The 22,644-nt window shown below is 43.4% G+C and overlaps 2 protein-coding genes across 2 annotated transcripts; both read left to right on the top strand.

Annotated features, from left to right (window-relative positions):
- The first annotated feature begins 246 nt into the window (after window positions 1-246).
- Window positions 247-3,544, top strand: LOC112220229 (beta-crystallin B1-like). The gene is made up of 6 exons (XM_024381961.2): window positions 247-347; window positions 1,015-1,156; window positions 1,717-1,835; window positions 2,186-2,318; window positions 2,544-2,686; window positions 3,145-3,544. Exons 2-6 carry the CDS (start codon window positions 1,034-1,036, stop codon window positions 3,320-3,322), a joined length of 696 nt encoding a protein of 231 aa, XP_024237729.1. The 5' UTR covers window positions 247-347; window positions 1,015-1,033; the 3' UTR covers window positions 3,323-3,544.
- A 1,491-nt stretch (window positions 3,545-5,035) lies between these two features.
- Window positions 5,036-22,184, top strand: LOC112220230 (short-chain specific acyl-CoA dehydrogenase, mitochondrial). The gene is made up of 10 exons (XM_024381962.2): window positions 5,036-5,159; window positions 10,063-10,223; window positions 18,235-18,384; window positions 18,456-18,567; window positions 18,688-18,839; window positions 18,995-19,165; window positions 19,244-19,381; window positions 20,160-20,255; window positions 20,342-20,398; window positions 20,544-22,184. Exons 1-10 carry the CDS (start codon window positions 5,132-5,134, stop codon window positions 20,694-20,696), a joined length of 1,218 nt encoding a protein of 405 aa, XP_024237730.1. The 5' UTR covers window positions 5,036-5,131; the 3' UTR covers window positions 20,697-22,184.
- Window positions 22,185-22,644: the final 460 nt, after the last annotated feature.

Raw genomic sequence — 22,644 nt, 5'->3', positions numbered from 1 at the left:
GTGTTAGAGGATTAACTCCTTGCGCCCTTCAGGTCTATGCATTCCTGTTCTCTATATGCTGCTATAGTTTACAGGCCCAGCGCACTAACAGAGGGGAAAGTGCCATTGTCAGGGCTTTCCATTGACAGTAAAGTGCTTACAGGCAGCACGGGGGAGGGTGGGGGGTTCTGGGTGATGCGATGACCTGGGGTGCTTTGGTCCAGATCAACTCTGATGACGCTTGTGTTTTTATTGTCCTGCGAGCCCCGGCTTTCGGCCCTTGCCAGGGTATAAAAGCTAGGGCTCTGCACTGAGGGGGCCAGCACGAGCCAGCCTACCCCACACGGCACTACAAGCTGTACACACAGGTAAGGACACACCCCACCCATACACACAGTCCACAGCGGCAAACAGTAAACAAGGGCCCACTCCTCTCAGCCTACAATGCCTGGGTGTGTCACCCTTGAGCGGGGCAGAGCCCCTAACAGAAGCCCAGGCCTCAGGGCCTACATGAGGCACTCAGACCCCAGGCTGGATTGCTACATTGGATGGTTACTTTCTTATTGGTGATTCTGATCCATCCTATGGAAGTGTGTGGCCTCTGTGTCCTGCCTTAGTTATTTACAAAAATAAAATAGTAACACACAATCAACACACATTCATTCTGTAGTAAGAACATAGATACCACACCTTTACCTGATTGTGTTTTGACTGTTTTACATGTATTCTCCTTGTCCCTCTTTCTCTCAATCTATCTCTCTACCTCCCCCTCCATTCTCTTTCCCTCTCTTTACTTGCATCTCTATCCTCCTCACTCGCCCTCTTTCCGTCAATACTCTCTTTTACTGTCTCTGGTTGCTCCATCCTCTCTTTCCTCTGACATACCTCTCCTCTCCCTGTCCCCTCTCTCCAATCCCTCCATCCTCTCCTTGCCCCCTCTCTTCCCACACTCATCTCTCCATCCCCTCCCTCCATTGTCCCTCCCTCTATCCCTTCTCCCTCCGTACTTTCCATCTCCCTCCCGCTCTCTGTCAGAATCTCCTGATCCCTCACCATGTCTCAGACCGCCAAGTCCGCCTCCAGTCAGGGCACTGATGCTAAGGACAAGGGAGCCCCTGCCCCCGCTGCCACCAGCAAGGCCACCAAGACCGGAGACCCTGGCATGGGAAACTTCAAAGTGAGTCACCACATCTCCATTGTATATAGACACAGCCCACTTGGCACAGGAGCTGGATTCAAATTGTAACTGCAGAAAAAAAGAGTAATGTCCACCCATTGTGTGGGAGCAGCAAACAGTCTAAAGTTAGCCATTTGCCTTTAGCCTTTATTTGAGCAGGGTTAATTGTCTATGGATAGAGCATTATACAGGAGGTCTGTTGTGATTGGAAACATTGCTACTCAGTCAGTGGGTCTTAAGATGACCCCAGACATCTTACGGCCTTCACAGCAGTACAGGGGGCTTTGGGTTTAGTGGAAGGAAGCTCCTGTCCAGGTAGTCAGAGTGATAATGGAGCTTTCTAACTGATTGATAGATTGAGTTACTGTAGTTACCAGCCCCAACTGTAGAGGGCTCTGAGTCCTACAGTAGTTACATACCTGCAGTAGTAAAAGGCACCATATTCATTCTAATTCTATGGTAAAATGGCAAATATAGAATACAATATTTCTGGAATAAGGACAGTGTCTCACCCTTGACCTCTCCTGTTGATGATGTCATCTAAACTCGGACCCCTGCAGATCATGCTGTTCGACCAGGAGAACTTCCAGGGCAGAATGATGGAGATCCAGAATGAGTGCATGAACGTGTGTGACCGCGGCATGGAGAGAGTGCGCAGTATCATCGTTGAGTGCGGCCCGTAAGTGGACACATACACCTACAGGGAAAGATCACACACACACACACACACACACACACACACACACACACACACACACACACACACACACACACACACACACACACACACACACACACACCTACAGGGAAAGATCACACACACACACACACCTATAGGGTATGATTACACAATCAGTAAGCTCCACTATATTCTAGTCCAAAACACAGGAACACTTTAATATCTGAGATCAAACACTGATCCTGTACTCTTTCACAGTTCTTCACACTCATTTCATCCCGTCTTCTAATCCCTCTCTCCCCTATCTCCCCCTTGTGCCCCCCCTGTCCCTGATGGCCCCCCCTCTCCAGCTTTGTTGCCTTTGAGCAGACTAACTTCCGTGGGGAGATGTTCATCTTGGAGAAGGGAGAGTACCCTCGCTGGGATACCTGGAGCAACTCTTACCGTAGCGACTGCCTCATGTCCCTCAGACCCATCCGCATGGTGAGGAACACACACACACACACACGTTCGCATACACACATAGACTCATGCCAAACACACACACAAACACATTCTCACATTTTCACACACACATTCCCAACATGACAATGACAAATGAGTTTGCTAAAGCAAAAACATCTGGTGACCAGGGCTAATACAGTAGCTAGTGGAATTAACCTCCAACACTGTACCCTTCCTTCCCTCTCTCCCTCCTTTCCTCATCAGGACAGCATGGAGCACAAGATCTGTCTGTTTGAGCTCTCTGACTTTAAGGGCAATAAGATGGAGATCCAGGAGGATGACGTGCCCACCCTCTGGGCGCACGGCTTCACTGACAGGGTGGGCAGCGTGAGGGTGCCTGGCGGAGTGTGAGTACACACACATACAGACACACATGCACTCATCCTTATACACGCACACCACATCTATATGTATATGTATCACAGCAGTAGGGCTACTCTGCTGCTGAGAACCTGGTTAAATAAACTGACAAATCATCAGCTATATCAGTGATAAAGCTCATATCTGCAGGAGAAGCTAGAAATAGAGTAGTAATACATTAGCAGCAGTATAGTGACATATGGCCCAGAGACTAAGGCAGAGCTGCAGGTCCCTTGCCTTGTGCCTACAACAAGGGAAGTATTCAGTCAGTCATGGGGAGGACTGTGTCATGTTTGTGTGTCATAAAATATCAAAGGTACATTTATGACTGTAGAACTCCATTATATGACTTCATTTTAATCTAAAAACAGCCTATAAATAGTATAAATCTAAATATACGGTAATATACGGTAAACTGATCCTCTCTATCTCCTCCTCTCTCCAGGTGGGTGGGTTACCAGTACCCCGGATACAGAGGCTACCAGTACCTGTTTGAGTGTGGTGACTACAGACACTACAACGAGTTCTGTGCCTTCCAGCCCCAGATCCAGTCCATGCGTCGCGTCAGGGACATGCAGTTCCATCAGCGTGGTTGCTTCAACCTCACTTCCGCCACCAAGTGAGTGAACTCTGGTGGACGGACGCTGTAACTGCAGCCAGCCCTCCCTCACTCAACCCGCTCAACAGGCGCTTTTTATTTCTCCAATCCTATCCCTCCTTTCCTTCCATTCACCCACCCTCATCCCTCCATCCTAAAGGGATAGAATGACAGCATCGTACCAACTGGAACAACCTAAATGACTTTTTATGATGCCAAATAATAAACATGTTTTGAAAAACTTGAACTCCTTTTGCCTGGACTACTTTTATTCAGAGCCTGTGGCAACATTTTTACCACAGCATTTTGTGCTTCACTGTCTTTCTCTGTTTCTTATTCACTGTTTATTTCTCTCTCTTCCCTTATGTCTGTCTGACTGCTTTCTCCCAATGTTTTGTCTTTCTCGGTCTCTCCCTCCTTCACTGTGTCCATCTCTCTCTCTCTTCCTTCTGTCCCTCACCTCTCCATCTGTCCTGTTAGACTGAGAAAGGACCATCTGATTTAGCGAGGGGTTAAAGGTTGAACACTGCCCCTCTCACCACTGACAGACAGCACAGTCCCCCTGTCTCTAAGCTATAGATTGAACAGTTTAAATTATTATTACCTAACCATGAGGATGAATGTAGATAAAGCTTGTATAAGATTATTCAATGGGACCTTGAAATGTGTTTCCTATCTAGAACTATGACGTAGGAGTTATGGTCAGTTTATGACAAAACACAAGATTTGACAAATATGAGGGATTTAAAATGTTCACCTTTGAGTTTTGGCCAATGGTCCCATAAACTGACCAAAGAAAAAGATGTAGACTTGATAAATCATCATTAAAATAGGAAAATTATGAAATGAGCTCATTTTAGGTTACAACAGAGCATCCGGTTGTTCTAACATCCAGTTCTGCAACAAAAAGCTGCAGCTATACTGATGTAAACATGTATCCAAATCATTCTGATAAGAAATATAGGCTACCTCACCTTCTTGACCTACCCTAACTTAATCCAGTTGACTCTCCAATAGGAAAATATGTTTCTCCTTGCTCCCTCAGAACAACAGATCTATACGTTCTTTATTTCAAAGGGATATTGTATCTATTCCTTATGTCACAACTTACTGGAATACATTTGTCAATAATATCTGTTGGAAAAAGGTCTGGTTATTACCACACAAATACCTGCTTGTTTACAAGGTCAGAGGTCTCGTTCAGAATGATCCTTAAGTATTACCCTGCAAATCATTACCTGAAGAAACTCAAAAAATACATTAGCATAAACTGTACATTTTGTGTTGAGCATCCAGAAACAGTTTTGCATTATCTACATGTAAAGAAATTATGGAAAGATATTCACAGTTTTATAATTGTTAATATTCTTGATGGCTTTTGTTTGTTATGGGAGAAGGTGCTACTCGGTTTCCTTAACCATAATAAATATAAAGAAAAACAATTTTACCTCATAAATGTAATTGTGCTAATGGAAAAATGTAATTTCATAAATGTAAATTCACTAATAAAAAAACACTCTTCCGTGTTTTCTATAAGGAATTCGAGCAGTACATTAAGACCATTCTACATTCTTCTAATACGAAAGCTGTGACAGCAATCAATATGTGTGTATCTTTTAAGGTCTTTGTAAAATCTGTCATTTGTTGTGCCCCCTAGCAAATGTTATCATTGTCTGGTTGTATACTGGTTAATCTGCAATAAAAATATATATTATATAAAGAAATTCAGGCTACATAACCATAACAAAAGTACAGACGTCACTCGAACTATGTCACGTGGGTTGATAGCGACTCCAGCTGTCTGGTTTCAAGCAGCAAGTCAAGCATAAACAACATGGCAGCACTCTTCAAAGCTGGAAAAGGTCAGTATACAATCAATACACAAACTATTGAAAAATACTAATTTGTCTCTCGAATACAAAGGGATATTGTACTTATTTTGTTTGTTGATCCTTCGACAATGAATAGACTGACAGTCATGTGCCGGGGTGCTAGCTACATTACTCGGCTAGTAGCTTATGCTAGTATTTGGTAATGAGCTAGCTAGCTAAAGACCAATGCTAAGTAACGACAGCTAATTGCATATCGAGCGTTTAGTTGGCTTCTTAGCTAGCTAACCACCCCCAAAAACGATTCACAGCTTTTATGCATTACTAGAATGCTGCATTTGCAATGGCAGTAAATTAGTCTGGCTTTAGTTGAGCTAGTAATAGCTTTCGAGGCATTTGAACTTGAATGGGGTTAAGTAAGGACTGCAACCAGTTAACGTTAAGTAACCATTGTTTGCGCTGACTTTTGTTGGGTGGTTAGCTATGTAATACACAGATTGTAATTAATCTATTCGCATTTCAATGTATCGGTTTCGTTGTCCACCCAAGTGTTTTCTCGGGCAAGCGCTCGCACTGGGATAAAGGTTAAAAGCGAGAGGACAGAGGTGACCTTTCACCTACACTGAACAAGAATATAAACTCAACATGTAAAGTGTTGGTCCCATGTTTCATGACTTGAAATAAAATATCCCACACATTTTCCATATGAACAAAAATCTTATTTCTCTTAAATGTTGTGTACAAATGTGTTTACATACTTGTTAGTGAGCATTTCTCCTTTGCCAAGATAATCCATCAACCTGACTGGTGTGGCATATCAGGAAACTGAATTAACAGCACGATCATTACACAGATGCACCTTGTGCTGGGGACAATAAAAGGCCACTCTAAAATGTGTAGTTTTGTCACACAACCCAATGCCACAGATGTCTCGAAGTGTGCAATTGCCATGCTGACTGCAGGAATGTTCACCAAAGCTGTTGCCAGAGAACTGAATGTTAATTTCTCTACCATAAGCCGACATCCAACCACTTCACAACCACAGACCATGTTTATGGTGTTGTGTGGGTGAGCAGTTTGCTGATGTCAATGTTGTGAACAAGGTGGACTTATGGTATGGGCAGGCATGAGCTATGGACAACAAACACATTAGCATTTTATCGACAGAAATTTTAATGCACAGAGATAACGTGATGAGATCCTGAGGCCCATTGTCGTGCCATTCAGCCATCACCTCATGTTTCAGCATGATATTGCGCAGCTCCATGTCAAAAGGATCTGTACACAATTCCTGGAATCTGAAAATGTCCCAGTTCTTCCATGGCCTGCATACTCACCAGATATGATACCCGTTGAGCATGTTTGGGATGCTCCGGATGGACGTTTATGACAGTGTGTTCCAGTTCCCGACAATATCCAGCAACTTCGCACAGCCATTGAAGAGGAGTGGAACAACATTCCACAGGCCACAATCAACAGACTATTCAACTCTATGCAAAGGAGATGTGTCGCGCTGCATAAGACATGGTGGTGACACCCCTACCTTGTTTTAAAGGTATCTGTGACCAACAGAAGCATATCTGTATTCCCAGTCATCTAAAATCCATAGGTTAGGGCCTAATGAATTTATTTTAATTGACTGATTTCCTTTTATATGAACTGTAACTCTTAGACATTGTTGAATGTTGCGTTTTATTTTTGTTCAGTATAGTGAACTTCTTCGGGATCGGTGTCCCGTCCATGGGACAGTTGCGCTAATGTAGGCTAATGCGATTAGCATTAGTAAGTAGCAAGAAGATTTCCCAGGACATATCTAATATTGGCAGAAAGCTTTAACAAGAATTTATCTAACTGTCCAATTTACAGTAGCTATTACAGTGAAAAAATACCATGCTATTGTTTGAGGAGCGTGCACAATTTTGAAAATAAAAGTTATTTAATAAATAAATTAGGCACATTTGGGCAGTCTTGATACAACTTTTTGACCAGAAATACAATGGTTCATTGGATCAGTCTAAAACGTTGCACATACACTGCTGCCATCTAGTGGCCAAAATCTAAATTACACCTGGGCTGGAATAATACATTATGCCCTTTCTCTTGCATTTCAAAGATGATGGTAGCTTTTACCAGATATATATTGTGTTATATTCTCCTACATTCCTTTCACATTTCCACAAAGTTCAAAGTGTTTCCTTTCAAATGGTACCAAGAATATGCATATCCTTGCTTCAGGTCCCGAGCTACAGGCAGTTAGATTTGGGTATGTCACTTTAGGCTAAAAATGTTTTTAAAGGGGTGGATCATTTTAACAGCCAACCAATATAAATTGATATAAGCGATTATTATCGCTATTATTTACTTCTTGAGGGAATTTGCAAAGTTAAATGACTAGTCATTTGCTACTGAATAATCTTTTTAGTTTACAAGTCACAGCCTACTTTCATCCAGGGCCTCTCTTTATTTTATTTTACTAGGTAATTTGACTGAACATATTCTCATTTTCAGCAATGACCTGGGGAATAGTTACAGGGGAGAGGAGATGAATGAGCCAATTGTAAACTGGGGATAATTAGGTGACTGATGGTTTGAGGGGCAGATTGTGAATTTAGCCAGGACACTGGGGATAACACCCTACTCTTACAATAAGTGCCATGGGATCTTAAGTGACCACAGAGTCAGGACACCCAATTTAACATCCCATAGACAGCAGCCTACACAGGAAAATGTCCCCAATCACTCCCCTGGGGTATTGGGATAGTTTTTTAGACCAGAGGAAAGAGTGCCTCCTACTGGCCCTCCAACACCACTTCCAGCAGCATCTGGTCTCCCAACCAGGACCAACCCTGCTTAGCTTCAGAAGCAAGCCAGCAGTGGGATGCAGGGTGGTATGCTGCTGAAATTAACTTTACCTAATGATGATGCATGTTGATAATCTTCATGTCCAGTCTCCAACCTTTATCCCACAGGCAGGGGGTTGTCAGTGTGGCGAGATTTAGCTAGACCGTTATGTATTGTGGATGGTACTGTGTGTGTGCGTGCCAGGGACGTCACCAGGACCTTGCTTTTGGGGCCCTGAATGATTTTGGGTCAGCCCTGAATCTTTTGCGATGGTGTACATTTTAGTTAATAGAGCTATGGTTACGTGACACTCACAAAGTCATCCAACCGTTAGAATCAAGGGTGTCGTGCTGCCAGTGTGCAGTGGAGTGATGCTTCGCCACTTCTCAGAATGGTACTTTTTCGCAAGATCACTTCATGATTGATTAATATTGTACATAACAAACCTAATATAATAGCATAGATAATGTCAGGCTACTCTTATACCAAAAACACCATCTTTTCTTATGACAATTTTAGGATGATTGTGCTGAAATGTAGAAAAAAAGTTTTTTCCTCAAACACAACTCAACAGCACACGCTATATGCTAAAATATTATTTGATTTAAACTAAATACAAGTTGCTGTGTTTAACTCTATCTGTGCTAAAATTCTGTTAAACAATAGTTAGGCTACTTAGCCTACATCATTCAAGATCTAAAACTTTTGACCGGTAGTGTACATTTTGAACACCTACTCATTCAAGGTTTTTCTTTATTTTTACCATTTTCTACATTGTAGAATAATAGTGAAGACATCGAAACTATGAAATAACACATATAGAATCTAACCAAAAAAGTGTTAAACAAATCAAAATATATTTGAGATTCTTCAAAAAGCCACCCTTTGTCTGGATGACAGCTTTGCACTCTCTTGACATTCTCTCAACCAGCTTCACCTGGAATGCTTTTCCAACAGTGTCAAAGGAGTTCCCACATGCTGAGCACTTGTTGGCTGCTTTTCTCCCAGTCCATGTGGCTGAAAAACATCCCCACAGCATGATGCTGCCATCACCATGCTTCACCGTAGGGATGGTGCCAGGTTTCCTCCGGACATGACGCTTAGCATTCAGGCCAAAGAGTCCAGTCTTGGTTTCATCAGAACAGAGAATCTTGTTTCTCATGGTCTGACAGTCCTTTTGGTGCCTTTTGGCAAACTCCAAGTGGGCTGTCGTGCCTTTTACTGAGGAGTGGCTTCCATCTGGCCACTCTACCATAAAGTCCTGATTGACGGAATGCTGCAGAGATGGTTGTCCTTCTGGAAGTTTCTCCCATCCCCACAGAGGAATTCTGGAGCTCTGTCAGGGACCATCGGGTTCTTGGCCAACTCCCTTACCCTGATCCACCTCCCAGGCCCTAATCCCCTGATTGCTCAGTTTGGCTGGGTGGACAGCTCTAGGAAGAGTCTTGGTGGTTCCAAACTTCTTCCATTTAAGAATGATGGAAGCCACTGTGTTCTTGGATACCTTCAATGCCTGTAGACATGTTTTGGTACCCTACCCCAGATCTGTGCCTCGACTCAATCCTGTCTCTGAGCTCTACGGACAATTATTTTGACTTCATGGCTTGGTTTTTCCTCTGACATGCACTGTTAACTGTGGGACCTTTTTCATTGGCCTAATGCTATTGGTTTCATTTATGATTTGGGTCATTCATTTTATTGATCTCTATGTCAATGTCAGTAACTTGTCATTTAGGTAATTTGTGTGGTATATAAAATATTATTGTATTGTCTTAAGTCATGTAAAATGATCTAGCGAAACAATAAATTATTTTAGAAAAGGCAAACATTTTTCTCTGACCTGCAAACCCCTTAGCCCCTGGTCTTTGGGACTGATCCCTGAATGGTATGAAACTCTGGTGACGGCCCTGGTGCGGGTGTGTTGGGTCTATTTACAATGATTGGTTGTCACTCAGGGTCGACCTGGGCAGTTGTATTCATGTAACACTGTCTAACAGTCGAGTTATGATGTTGTGAATTCATGCTAGACATGAGCAGCTCTTACAATACTAAAGCCTCTCTCTCTCTCTCTCTCTGTCTTTCTCCCCCTTTCCAGCCCTGGGCCTGTGTGTCAGTGGCTGTAGGTCTCTGTCCTCTCTAGCTGAGCTACCAGAGATGCACCAGATGATGAGACAAACCTGTAGAGACTACGCAGACAGAGAGCTGGGTCCTATAGCTGGCAAACTTGATAAGGAACACCTCTTCCCAGCGCAACAGGTACACACTAGTGATGCTCGGGTAGACTCATAACCTACAGTCCCGGGGGTTTTAGGTATGAGTAATTGCCCCCCCCAACACAGTTCTTCTCCCTAAATTCCCTTTCCCCTCCATATCTCTTTCACTCATTTGTGTTCCGACCACTCCCTCTACACACACCTGCGAATTTGCACACATTCTCCTGTTAGGCCTACAGAAATGCCTATACAAACAGTGGGCATAAATGGCTCTGAAGGGATACACAATCTACACTCCTTGCCAAATGAAGACAGTTTTATCACAAATTCACAATGGACTGGTTGATTTGAAGTAGGTAAATATGTGTTCCAACAACAAGCTGCAGTTTTGGAATAATTGCATCCCGTCTATTTTCTGCTTTGGCTATCTTGTGAACTGCTAGTGCCAATTAGCCCAGGCTATAACCTCCATAAACATAGACAGGTTCCACACTGAAAATATGTACAAATATTTGTTTGATTAAAACGGAGCGTATTTTCATCAGAATCATTACGCCTACTCACCAAATAGATGTCATCGCCACAATTCATCACCATGCAGTGTTCAATGAGGAATTGTTATGCTAGTACTCGAACAGTCAAATGTCAAAAGCCCATCGCTACTCTTGGTTATATCCGCCGGAATGGTGGGTTTAGGGTCATGAAATATTGTGTGGGTGGCAGGCAGGTTGAAAAATGGGAAAAATGCGTTACAAATGCATAATTCTTGTGCAGTTCATATCTATAGGCTAAATTGAAGTTTTTCATTATTCGTATGTCATTAGTGCGTAAGCCTAAGCTTCAGAGCCTGACTGTACGAGCGCCAAATACATGCCATTCGCCAAATGCTTTTTGAAACTTGCGCAGGGAAGCTCATCTGCGTGCTCATCATATCCAGGGTCTTGACCTGACTGCAGTTTGGCGTCGTAACAGGCTTCAGTGGGCAAATGCTCACCTTCGATGGCCACTGGGACGCTGGAGAAGTGTGCTCTTCACGATTGACAGCTGGTTTCAACTGTACCGGACAGATGGCAGACATCGTTTGTGGGCAAGCGGTTTGCTGATGTTAATGTTGTGAACAGAGTGCCCCATGGTGGGGTTATGGTATAGGCAGGCAGGCATAAACTACGGGCAACAAACACAATTGCATACTCACCAGACATGTCACCCATTGAGCATGTTTGGGATGCTCTGGATCAACATGTACGAAAGCATGTTCCAGTTCCTGCCAATATCCAGCAACTTCAAACATCCATTGAAGAGGAGACGGTCAACATTCTACAGACCACAATCAACAGGCTGATCAACTAGATGCGAAGGAGATGTGTCGTGCTGCATGAGGCAAATGGTGATCACACCAGATACTGACTGATTCACTCCCCTACGTTTTTTTAAGGTATCTGTGACCATTTCCCAGTCATTTGAAATCCATAGATTAGGGCCTAATGAATTTATTCCGATTGACTGATTTCCTTATATACTGTAACTCAGTAAAATCTTAATTGTTGCATTTATATTTTTGTTGTTTATTAACTCCTGCAGAATGAAACACTATTGCATTACTGATACACCAAATCTACATAGAGAAATCTACAACAGGAGTGGAGAAAAATGAATAATTTATTTCAGGATCTTAAAAGTCATGACAGTCAATTATGTTTGGGTAATATTTGGATGAAACCAGATAAAAATATGCTGACCAAAGTATGAAAAATGACAGTTGCTTTTACATTGATCATAAAGTTACTGAGGCGGATTATTAAGGGGATAGGGTGACATCACCCTAACTCATTTTAATACACCTATGGTAAGATCATATTCTCTTACCTAATTTAAATAAGTAGTACCGCCTTGTAACCAACACTGGAGAAGGTGTATTTGACGAGTGCCATGGTTTATATAGCTAGGTAGCTACTCTACAGATGCCAAAATTTGACTGTAGGGTGCCAGCAAATATAATTAAAGGTTTACACTATTTATCTATGGCAGAGACACTTGTCTTCTTTCATCTGTGTCTGGTTTTAGCTAGTTACTGGCTCGCTAGGTCTTCAGCCAGCATTGAATAAAGGGGGGAAGGGTCGTTCAAAACTGACACAGTTGTCATGTCAACACATCCGTCAGTGCTCCTGTGAACTGTATCATAAGTGACATGCCAAATGGGAGATGTATAAAAGAAAAAGTGACGCAATTGATGCAATTTCAATGTTGTTCGAGTTGCTTTGTGTATCACCAAATTTACTTAAGATAATTTTGTTGCCACATTGCTCATTTCATCCAAGTTTCTTGACATAGGCCTTTCAAACATCTGTCAGTCAAGGCAAGCTAATAGATATAAGCTTCCTGCCCACTCAGCCTGTCTTTTCAAACTTCCTGGTAGTTAGCCATGGAAGAAAGTTTTTTTTTTTTTTAAGTTAAAAAGTTTTTAAAAAAAATATGGGTGATATTAGTATTAGTATTTAAACCACATAGTATGCATGCATCCAAGCCAAACTGAAATCTTATCAGAAACATGTTGGGTCGTTTTCACAGCTTTTAATTTCCTTAAAACTGGTAAAACCGATGTCATTTGGTAATTTTGCACAGTAAATCTTTCCTGTTTTTGGGGGTTGTTGCATTTCCTCCCCAATGCCTAAACGTCTGCTGTGGGAGAGAAGCATAGATGATAAAAATCGAATAAAATTGTGTTCCTAGAACTTTACCGATGTCAACTATACTTAACAAAAATATAAAAGCTCCATGCAACAATTTAAGATTTTGCTGCATTACAGTTCATATAAGGTCTGATGCTATTTTGAAAGCCAAGAAGAAAATTAAATATAAAGTACATTACACTGATATATTTAACTTTATGGGACTGAATGCTGAGTTAAGGCTGCCAGGCTTGCAAGGACAGACCAGATACAACTTCAATTAGCACTGAGGTGTGAAGTAAAAGGTGTTGAAGCCTTAGGACCCAACAAGTGGCAGGAGTCTTTGAAGTGTCCTCTGAAGCTCCCTCCTGCTGTTCAAAGACCATTCACTGGCATTTTCTACAAGAAATCTGCCTCCAGAAATCAACATTTCTCCCAAGTGGGAGTGATACCTACTCCTGTTGCCTGCTGCACTGCTGCTTGGATTCCACCTGGCGATCTGTTCACCGTCTTCCCTGGCCTGTCTCCCCCTGTCTGGTACAGGTACCCCCTCCCCGTCTGGCACAGGTACCCACATCTCCCGAGCTTTCGCTCGCCTCCAGCACACACGCACTGTTGGGGCGAGTGACTCTGAATTTAAAATTGCTAGCCCCAAGTCATTTTTTTCTTGTGCATTTTGCTATTTGCCTCATGACTCCTGTGCTTTGTTGACTACAATGTTTCTTTACCCAACCGTGGGAAAGACTGTTTGTTCCCACACTCGGGACTCTGACTTTGTATTGGTTTCACAGACTTTTGGCTTCCCATCCTATTCTAACAACCTCTCGCTGGCTTTGTATTCATGTTACCTAATGAAATTGCTGTACAATATGGTCTTGTTGCCATCTGATGCACATTCAGATGTATAAAATCAGCACTGCAGAGCTCTCCCTGCCCTCTGCCGTGCCCTGATTGTATTACTGCTGATGTTATCTGGAAATGTGCATGTACACATTGGCCCATCTACAGTTGCTAGCCCCAATTTTGACTTGTGCTCTGATATCTGATTCACTGATTTCTGCTCTCGTAAAAGCCTGGGTTTTCTGCATGATAACACTCGAAGCTTATAACTAAGTCTATGATTTGATAGAGCAGTCTGAGCGGTGGTAGGCAGCAGCAGGCTCGTAAGCATTCATTCAAACAGCACTTTCGTGCGTTTTGCCAGCAGCTCTTCGTTGTGCTTCAAGCATTGCGCTGTTTATGACGTCAAGCCTATCAACTCCCGAGATTAGGCTGGTGTAACCGATGTGAAATGGCTAGCTAGTTAGCGGGGTGCGCACTAATAGCGTTTCAAACGTCACTCGCTCTGAGACTTGGAGTGGTTGTTCCCCTTGCTCTGCAAGGGCTGCGGCTTTAGTGGAGCGATGGGTAACGCTGCTTCGAGCGTGGCTGTTGTCTGTGTTCCTGGTTCGAGCCCAGGTAGGAGCGAGGAGAGGGACGGAAGCTATACTGTTACACTGGCAATACTATAGTGCCAATAAGAACATCCAATCGTCAAAGGTATATGAAATACACTGTTTTACAGCCTGTGTTTGTAATGGCTACTCAGTGAAATGACCGGTCAGAGGCCGAGCAATTGCCGTACCAGTAATGATGCAACCAGTCAGGCAGGATGCTCTCAATGTTGCAGCTAAATAACCTTTTGAGGATCTCAGGACTCATGCCAAATCTTTTTAGTTTCCTGAGGGGGAATAGGCTTTGTCGTGCCCTCTTCATGACTGTCTTTGTGTGTTTGGACCATTCTAGTTTTGTTGATGTGGACACCGAGGAACTTGAAGCTCTCAACCTGCTCCACTACAGCTCTGTCGATGAGATTGGGGGCGTGCTTGGTCCTCCTTTTCCTGTAGTCCACAATCATCACCTTAGTCTTGGTTACGTTGAGGGATAGGTTGACACCACACGGCCAGGACTCAGCCTATAGGGAGGTGGTCAGTCTGGTCATTGACTTGGCCAAAACTTTTGATACAGAAGACCATTCCATTCTTGTAGGCCGGCTAAGGAGTATTAGTGTCTCTGAGGGGTCTTTGGCCTAGTTTGCTAACTACCTCAAAGAGTGCAGTGTATAAAGTCAGACAATCTGCTGTCTCAGCCACTGCCTGTCACCAAGGGAGTACCCCAAGGCTCGGTCCTAGGCCCCACGCTCTTCTCAATTTACATCAACAACATAGCTCAGGCAGTAGGAGGCTCTCTCATCCATTTACAGTGGGGTAAAAAAGTATTTAGTCAGCCACCAATTGTGCAAGTTCTCCCACTTAAAAAGATGAGAGGCCTGTAATTTTCATCATAGGTACACTTCAACTATGACAGACAAAATGAGAAAAAAAATCCAGAAAATCACATTGTAGGATTTTTAATTCATTTATTTGGAAAATACGTATTTGGTCAATAACAAAGGTTTCTCAATACTTTGTTATATACCCTTTGTTAGCAAAGGTTTTCACACACTGTTGCTGGTATTTTGGCCCATTCCTCCATGCAGATCTCCTCTGGAGCAGTGATGTTTTGGGGCTGTTGCTCGGCAACACGGACTTTCAGCTCCCTTCAAAGATTTTCTATGGGGTTGAGATCTGGAGACTGGCTAGGCCACTCCAGGACCTTGAAATGCTTCTTACGAAGCCACTCCTTCGTTGCCCGGGCGGTGTGTTTGGGATCATTGTCATGCTGAAAGACCCAGCCACGTTTCATCTTCAATGCCCTTGCTGATGGAAGGAGGTTTTCATTCAAAATCTCACGATACATGGCCCAATTGATTCTTTCCTTTACACGGATCAGTCGTCTTGGTCCCTTTGCAGAAAAACAGCCCCAAAGCTTGATGTTTCCACCCCCATGCTTCACAGTAGGTATGGTGTTCTTTGGATGCAACTCAGCATTCTTTGTCCTCCAAACACGACGAGTTGAGTTTTTACCAAAAAGTTATATTTTGGTTTCATCTGACCATATGACATTCTCCCAATCTTCTTCTGGATCATCCAAATGCTCTCTAGCAAACTTCAGACGGGCCTGGACATGCACTGGCTTAAGCAGGGGGACACGTCTGGCACTGCAGGATTTGAGTCCCTGGCAGCGTAGTGTGTTACAGATGCAGGTCATTCACTAGGTCCCCCCGTGTGGTTCTGGGATTTTTGCTCACCGTTCTTGTGATCATTTTGACCCCACGGCGTGAGATCTTGCGTGGAGCCCCAGATCGAGGGAGATTATCAGTGGTCTTGTATGTCTTCCATTTCCTAATAATTGTTCCCACAGTTGATTTCTTCAAACCAAGCTGCTTACCTATTGCAGATTCAGTCTTCCCAGCCTGGTGCAGGTCTAAAATTTTGACAGCTCTTTGGTCTTGGTCATAGTGGAGTTTGGAGTGTGACTGTTTGAGGTAGTGGACAGGTGTGTTTTATACTGATAACAAGTTCAAACAGGTGCCATTATTACAGGTAATGAGTGGAGGACAGAGGAGCCTATTAAAGAAGAAGTTATAGGTCTGTGAGAGCCAGAAATCTTGCTTGTTTGTAGGTGACCACATACTTATTTTCCACCATAATTTGCAAATAAATTCATTAAAAATCCTACAATGTGATTTTCTGGATTTTTTTTTCTTCTAATTTTGTCTGTCATAGTTGAAGTGTACCTATGATGAAAATTACAGGTCTCTCTCATCTTTTTAAGTGGGAGATCTTGCACAATTGGTGGCTGACTAAATACTTTTTTGCCCCACTGTATATGCAGATGATAGACTTATACTCAGCTGGCCCCTCCCTGGATTTTGTGTTAAATGCTCTATAGCAAAGCTTTCTTAGTATCCAACAAGCTTTCTCTGCCCTTAACCTTGTTCTGAACACCTCCAAAACAAAGGTCATGTGGTTTGGTAAGAAGAATGCCCCTCTTCCCACAGGTGGGATGACTACCTTAAGCTCTAAATCCTGAGGTAGTAACCTCATTCCAGTACTTGGAAGTATGGCTAGATGGTTCACTGTTCTTCTCTCAGCACATATCAAAGCTGCAGGCTAAAGTTAAATCTAGACATGGTTTCCTCTATTGTAATCGCTCCTCTTTCACCCCAGCTGCCAAACTACCCCTGATTCAGATTACCATCCTACCCATGCTAGATTACTGAGACATAATTCATAGACCGGCAGGTAAGGGTTCTCTCGAGTTGCTAGATGTTCTTTACCATTCTGCCATCAGATTTGCCACCAATGCTCCTTATAGGACACATCACTGCACTCTATACTCCTCTGTAAACTGGTCATCTCTGTATACCTGTCGCAAGACCCACTGGTTGATGCTTATTTATAAAACCCTCTTAGGCCTCACTCCCCCCTATCTGAGATATTTACTGCAGCCCTCATCCTCCACATACAACACCCATTCTGCCAGTCACATTCTGTTAAAGGTCCCCAAGTCACACACTCTTTTCAGTTTGCTGCAGCTAGCGACTGGAACGAGCTGCAACAAACACTCAAACTGGACAGTTTTATCTCCATCTCTTCATTCAAAGACTCAATCATGGACACTTACTGACAGTTGTGGCTGCTTTGTGTGATATATTGTTGTCTTGACCTTCTTGCCCTTTGTGCTGTTGTCTGTGCCCAATAATGTTTGTACCATGCTGTGTTGTATGTGTTGCTGCCTTGCTATGTTGTCCTAAGTCTCTTTATGTAGTGTTGTCTCTCTTGTTGTGATGTGTGTTTTTGTCCTATTTTATTTATTTTAAAATTTTAATCGAAGCCACCGTCCCCGCAAGAAGCCTTTTGGTAGGCCGTCATTGTAAATAAGAATTTGTTCTTAACTGACTTGCCTAGTTAAATAAGGAAATCAGTCAATTGAAATAAATTCATTAGGCCCTATTCACATGACTCGGCAGGGGCGCAGACATAGGTGGGCCTGGGAGGGCACAGGCCCACCCACTTGGGAGCCATGCCCGGCCAATCAGAATAGGCTTGATTACAGACAGAAATACTCCTGAGCACCCCTTTCTGAGGCAGCTTATGGTAGAGAAATTGACAAATTCTCTGGAAACCGCTCTGGTGGACATTCCTGCACTAAGCATGTCAATTGCACGTTCCCTCAAAATATGAGACATCTGTGGCATTGTGTTGCGTGACAAAACAACACATTTTAGAGTGGCCTATTGTCTCCAGCACAAGGTGCACCTGTGTAATGATCATGCTGTTTAAGCGGCTTCTTGATATACCTGTCAGGTGGATGGTTTATCTTGACAAAGGTTATATTATGTATTTATATTATATTTACTTTCTACATTCTGGTAAGCAAAGGCTTATTTAGTCTTCTAGGGCAGTAATGACAGATGAGAAGCTGCATGTTTCTCTAATGCATCCATGTGTGTTTCTACAGGTGCGAGAGCTGGGTGCTATGGGGGTGATGGCTGTAGAGGTTCCTGAGGCGCTGGGAGGAGCAGGAATGGACTACCTGGCCTACTCTCTGGCCGTGGAGGAGATCAGTAGGGGCTGCGGCAGCACTGGATGTGTGGTCTCGGTCAACAACGTACGTAAGGGTGTGTGTGTTTTATGTTGTCGCTGTATCTAACACTGATACTAAAGGGTATGTGTGTGTAGTCTTTGTACATAGGGCCAATATTGAAGTTTGGAACACAGAAGCAGAAGGAACAGTGGATCACTCCCTTCACGACTGGAGAGAAAGTTGGCTGCTTCGCTCTGAGTGAACCAGGTACACCACAGACGCACACAACACACACTGTGCCCCAGGGCCCTCCATTTACTTCTACACTCCAACTAGGGAAGATGAGTGGTTGTTGATTCTCTCTCTTTCTCTCCCCCATCTGTGTAGGTAATGGTAGTGATGCAGGGGCAGCGTCTACGTTAGCCAGACAGGAGGGAGAGGAGTGGGTGTTGAACGGGACTAAAGCCTGGATTACCAACAGCTGGGATGCTTCGGCTACTGTTATATTCGCTACCACTGACAAGTCACTCAAACACAAGGTTAGATACACCGTTGTTGGAGTCGAATCATAGTGAAACCCCCTATATTCCTTCTTCTTCTCTCACTCGCTCACTCTCTCTGTTTCTCAGTATTTTGATATTATAATAAATGTAACTTATACATGCATTTCAGTGTGTTGCCCCCCCCCCCATAGGGTATCAGTGCATTCCTGGTGCCCATGCCCCATCCTGGCCTGTCCCTGGGGAAGAAGGAGGACAAGCTGGGCATCAGAGCAACCTCCACAGCCAACCTCATCCTGGAGGACTGTAAGATACCCCTGGGCAACATGCTGGGGTCACGAGGATCAGGCTTCAAGATAGCCATGGTCGGTTTATAGGTGGGGGTGGGGTGTTGGTTGTGTGTGTGCATAGTCGATGTGAGTGATTATGTGCTTGTCCCACAGCAAACCCTGGACAGTGGGCGTATAGGTATAGCTTCCCAGGCCCTGGGTATTGCTCAGGCTGCTCTGGACTGTGCTGCGGACTACGCTCACAAACGCACCGCCTTCGGCGCGCCCATTGGCAAGCTGCAGGCTGTACAGGTGTGTGTGTGTATGTAAAAGTTTGTTTAAATGTTAAGGTGTCTTATATTAAAGTGGAACTGACCACGTTTGTACTACTTTTCAGATATGAAACAGACAAACAAACAAATCATATCAGTCAAAAAAATCTAATTCTCAGTTTATGCTACAAAACCAACTTTATAAGACGTTTCAAAATAGTTTCTATTTGACTCAACATTCCATGACGTACACTAAGGCACTGTTGGTAGAATAGTTGGATGTAGGTCAATGCATGATTCATATAATTCACCAATAGTTCTTGGTAGTCCAAAAAATATTGCTATCAGATTGTAAATCCCAGTGGGCTTGATACATTGTTTGCTGCCTCCGTTCGGGAAGCACTGTTTCAGTTTCAATGACTCAATATTTTGGACAAAAACACATTTAATGTAACGAAGGCTGGGAATGTCAATACAATCAAACTAGCAAGGTCAATGATCACAAGTCAGTCATAACATCTTGCTCTGGCTAGCATTAGTTGTTGATCTTGTTGATGTGCATAACTGAAGGAGAGAGCCTACCTTTTCATGGTTGTTTGATCAAGGACTGTAAAGGTCACTAATGTAAGAGGACTCCTGTGGTATTTACATATTAGCAGAAATCCATTCAGGTGGCTTTTGGCGAATGTGTTCTAATGGTCTAAAGTCTCTGTTGCTACTGCCTGGAAACGCACAGTTCAGTGTCATGTTCTTACTGGGGGTGTATATGCTAAAATACTGTCAGCTCCACTTGAAGGGTGTGTATCTCTATGCTTCAGTTCAAGCTGGCAGACATGGCTGTAGCTGTTGAAAGTGCTCGTCTCCTCACCTGGAAGGCTGCAATGCTAAAAGATGCCAAGAAACCCTTCACCAAGGTACACATCCCACCACACCACACCACACACACCATCCTCTCTGTCATATTACATAACGTTGTACTTTGTCCTTCCTGTCCCCACAGGAAGCAGCGATGGCCAAACTAGCAGCGTCTGAGGCTGCTACCTTCTGCGGCCACCAGGTACGCATCAGAGAACCTGTCATGTCCTTATTTCTACAACTAGTGACTGAATCAATCAATAATCAATATGGAATTCATTGACATTTCTCAGATGCTAAACCCTTAAAAATATTTACCCCTTTTTCTCTATCTGTGGAACTAAAAGTCAATCCAGGTTCTTGGGGGAATGGGTTACGTGACAGACATGCCAGCGGAGAGGCACTACCGTGACGCGCGAATCACTGAGATCTATGAAGGCACCAGTGAGATCCAGAGACTGGTGATAGCCGGCCAGCTGCTGAAGGAGTACGCGTCATAGAGACTTGTGATTTAGACCCAAATGGTGGCCGTATATATTCCCTACATAGTGCACTACTTCTGGATAGAGTCCAGTGGCCAAAAATGGTATACTATATAGGGAATAGGGTGCCATTTCAGATTGGCTCATAACAGCTACTACACCCAGGGCTGTGTTCAGGACTGCAGTGTAGTGTTGCACAGTCTCATCAGCGCCGGTCAGCTACTGAACTGGAAGGAATGCCAGGCATGGAGACAGGCTCACACAGCTCTGGGTAGAAGTTGCCCTTAACCACAGATCTTGGACCAGATTGCCCAATGCCCAAATTCTAACTTCAACTGTTATGGAGAGAACATCTTTCCCTGGGCCAATGGGGAGTGACACCTACCTACCACTCCAATGGGACACCATCAGGCCAGGGTTCAGGACAACTTGCACCCCACCTCTGACTCATATTACTGCAACAATTACTGGTGTCCCAATCCAAGCAATTTGTTACTTTTGAAATCAACATGAAGATATGCATCTTCCTTCCTGCCTTAAAACATGTATCTGCCTTAAACTGATGTTATCTGGTAACATAATAGAAGTTAGTGGACTCATGTCCTCATTATGGATAACCAGGGTGAAGATGACTAGCTCTGTCCAAATCAGACAAAAAGAAAGGTGCTCTCCTGGGTGGTGATCAGATAGAAATGTATTGCGTAGAACTGACATGTCTCTTAGACATGCATAGTGAGGAATCATTTCAGTTCCGTTCATGCCATTTCTATCTACAATGTCCAGTATGCGGTTGCGTCCTCCTGAGCGTGAGTGACCCTGTTGTCTGTGTGAGGTGCAGTGCTAATTCAAGCCACACGAGGGCAGTGCAGTGTCTGGACTGTCTTGCCTTCACCTGCTATGAGGGAAATCAATGGCCCTTTGAACACTTGTAACGTGCATTCCTCCCTGTTCTCTTTCTTGGAAATATTTATTCACCAAATTGGGTAGTTTTAAACAAGGATTCTACTGCTGTGGTCTAACCTCATCCTCAGGCTAGGCTGGTGGGTGAGACTAGTAGTTAGTTATCACCATGTTGGAAAATAATCAATGATTACTTCAAGCAGGGGGGAGAAATGCATTTGAGTTTTTAAACACAGACACACACCACAGAACCTTCCTGCTGTGCCTGTTCTGATCCTGCTCTCTAGGCTGTACATTGACAATATGATATTTTGAGACTGTTATGGAACTGGGAAGTGGTTTAACATGTTTGTCTCTATGGCTGTTAGTTATTAGGACTGTTGCATTGAATGTTTAATATCAGTTGTGTGATCTGTTCAGATGAAACTGAATGACGCAGCTATACAGGAGCTCTTGGGTTTCAGAAGTCTAAATGATGGGTTGTGTAGCAATTTTTTATGAGGATTCGCTACAAAGCCCATCAAGCTTGTGCCTCAAACTGCTGTTGTACATGTTTTATTGTAATTTTATGGTACATAATGAAATTAAAAACACAAGATCACATGATTATTCCCTTGAGTCTTTTAATGTTAAATAGTTATGCTCTGTGGCTGTTTAGTGACATGGCAACATTTCAGTATTAATCTTGCCCAAAGGGCTGGTTTCACAGACCTAGGTTAAGCCTACTCATAGAAAAATCACTCTTTTTTTCTCAGCAATTGCTTTTAATATGCCAAGTTCATGTATCAAAATCATCATCCAGAGTACAACTTCATTTGATTTGGGACCCATCAGGAAACAGGAAAACTATTAGAATCAGAACTTAGTCAATTGGTCCAGTGACTCAGAAGTAAATTCATTCAAGGAGCATCGCTAGGACATACGCCTTCTAATCTAAAGTAAGGTTTAGTAGCAATGAGGGAGTTCTATTACGCTGGCCCGGGTTGAACCGAGGAACGTCACATCATCGGGCGAAAGCGGGGAGGGAGGAGCGCCCTTCTCAACTCAATCTGCGCTGCTCGGTCAT

The sequence above is a fragment of the Oncorhynchus tshawytscha genome, linkage group LG20, assembly GCF_018296145.1.
Source record: "Oncorhynchus tshawytscha isolate Ot180627B linkage group LG20, Otsh_v2.0, whole genome shotgun sequence".
Taxonomy (NCBI): domain Eukaryota; kingdom Metazoa; phylum Chordata; class Actinopteri; order Salmoniformes; family Salmonidae; genus Oncorhynchus; species Oncorhynchus tshawytscha.
Note: the sequence above shows the minus strand (reverse complement) of the source record. Positions and strands in the feature narration are given on the sequence as shown.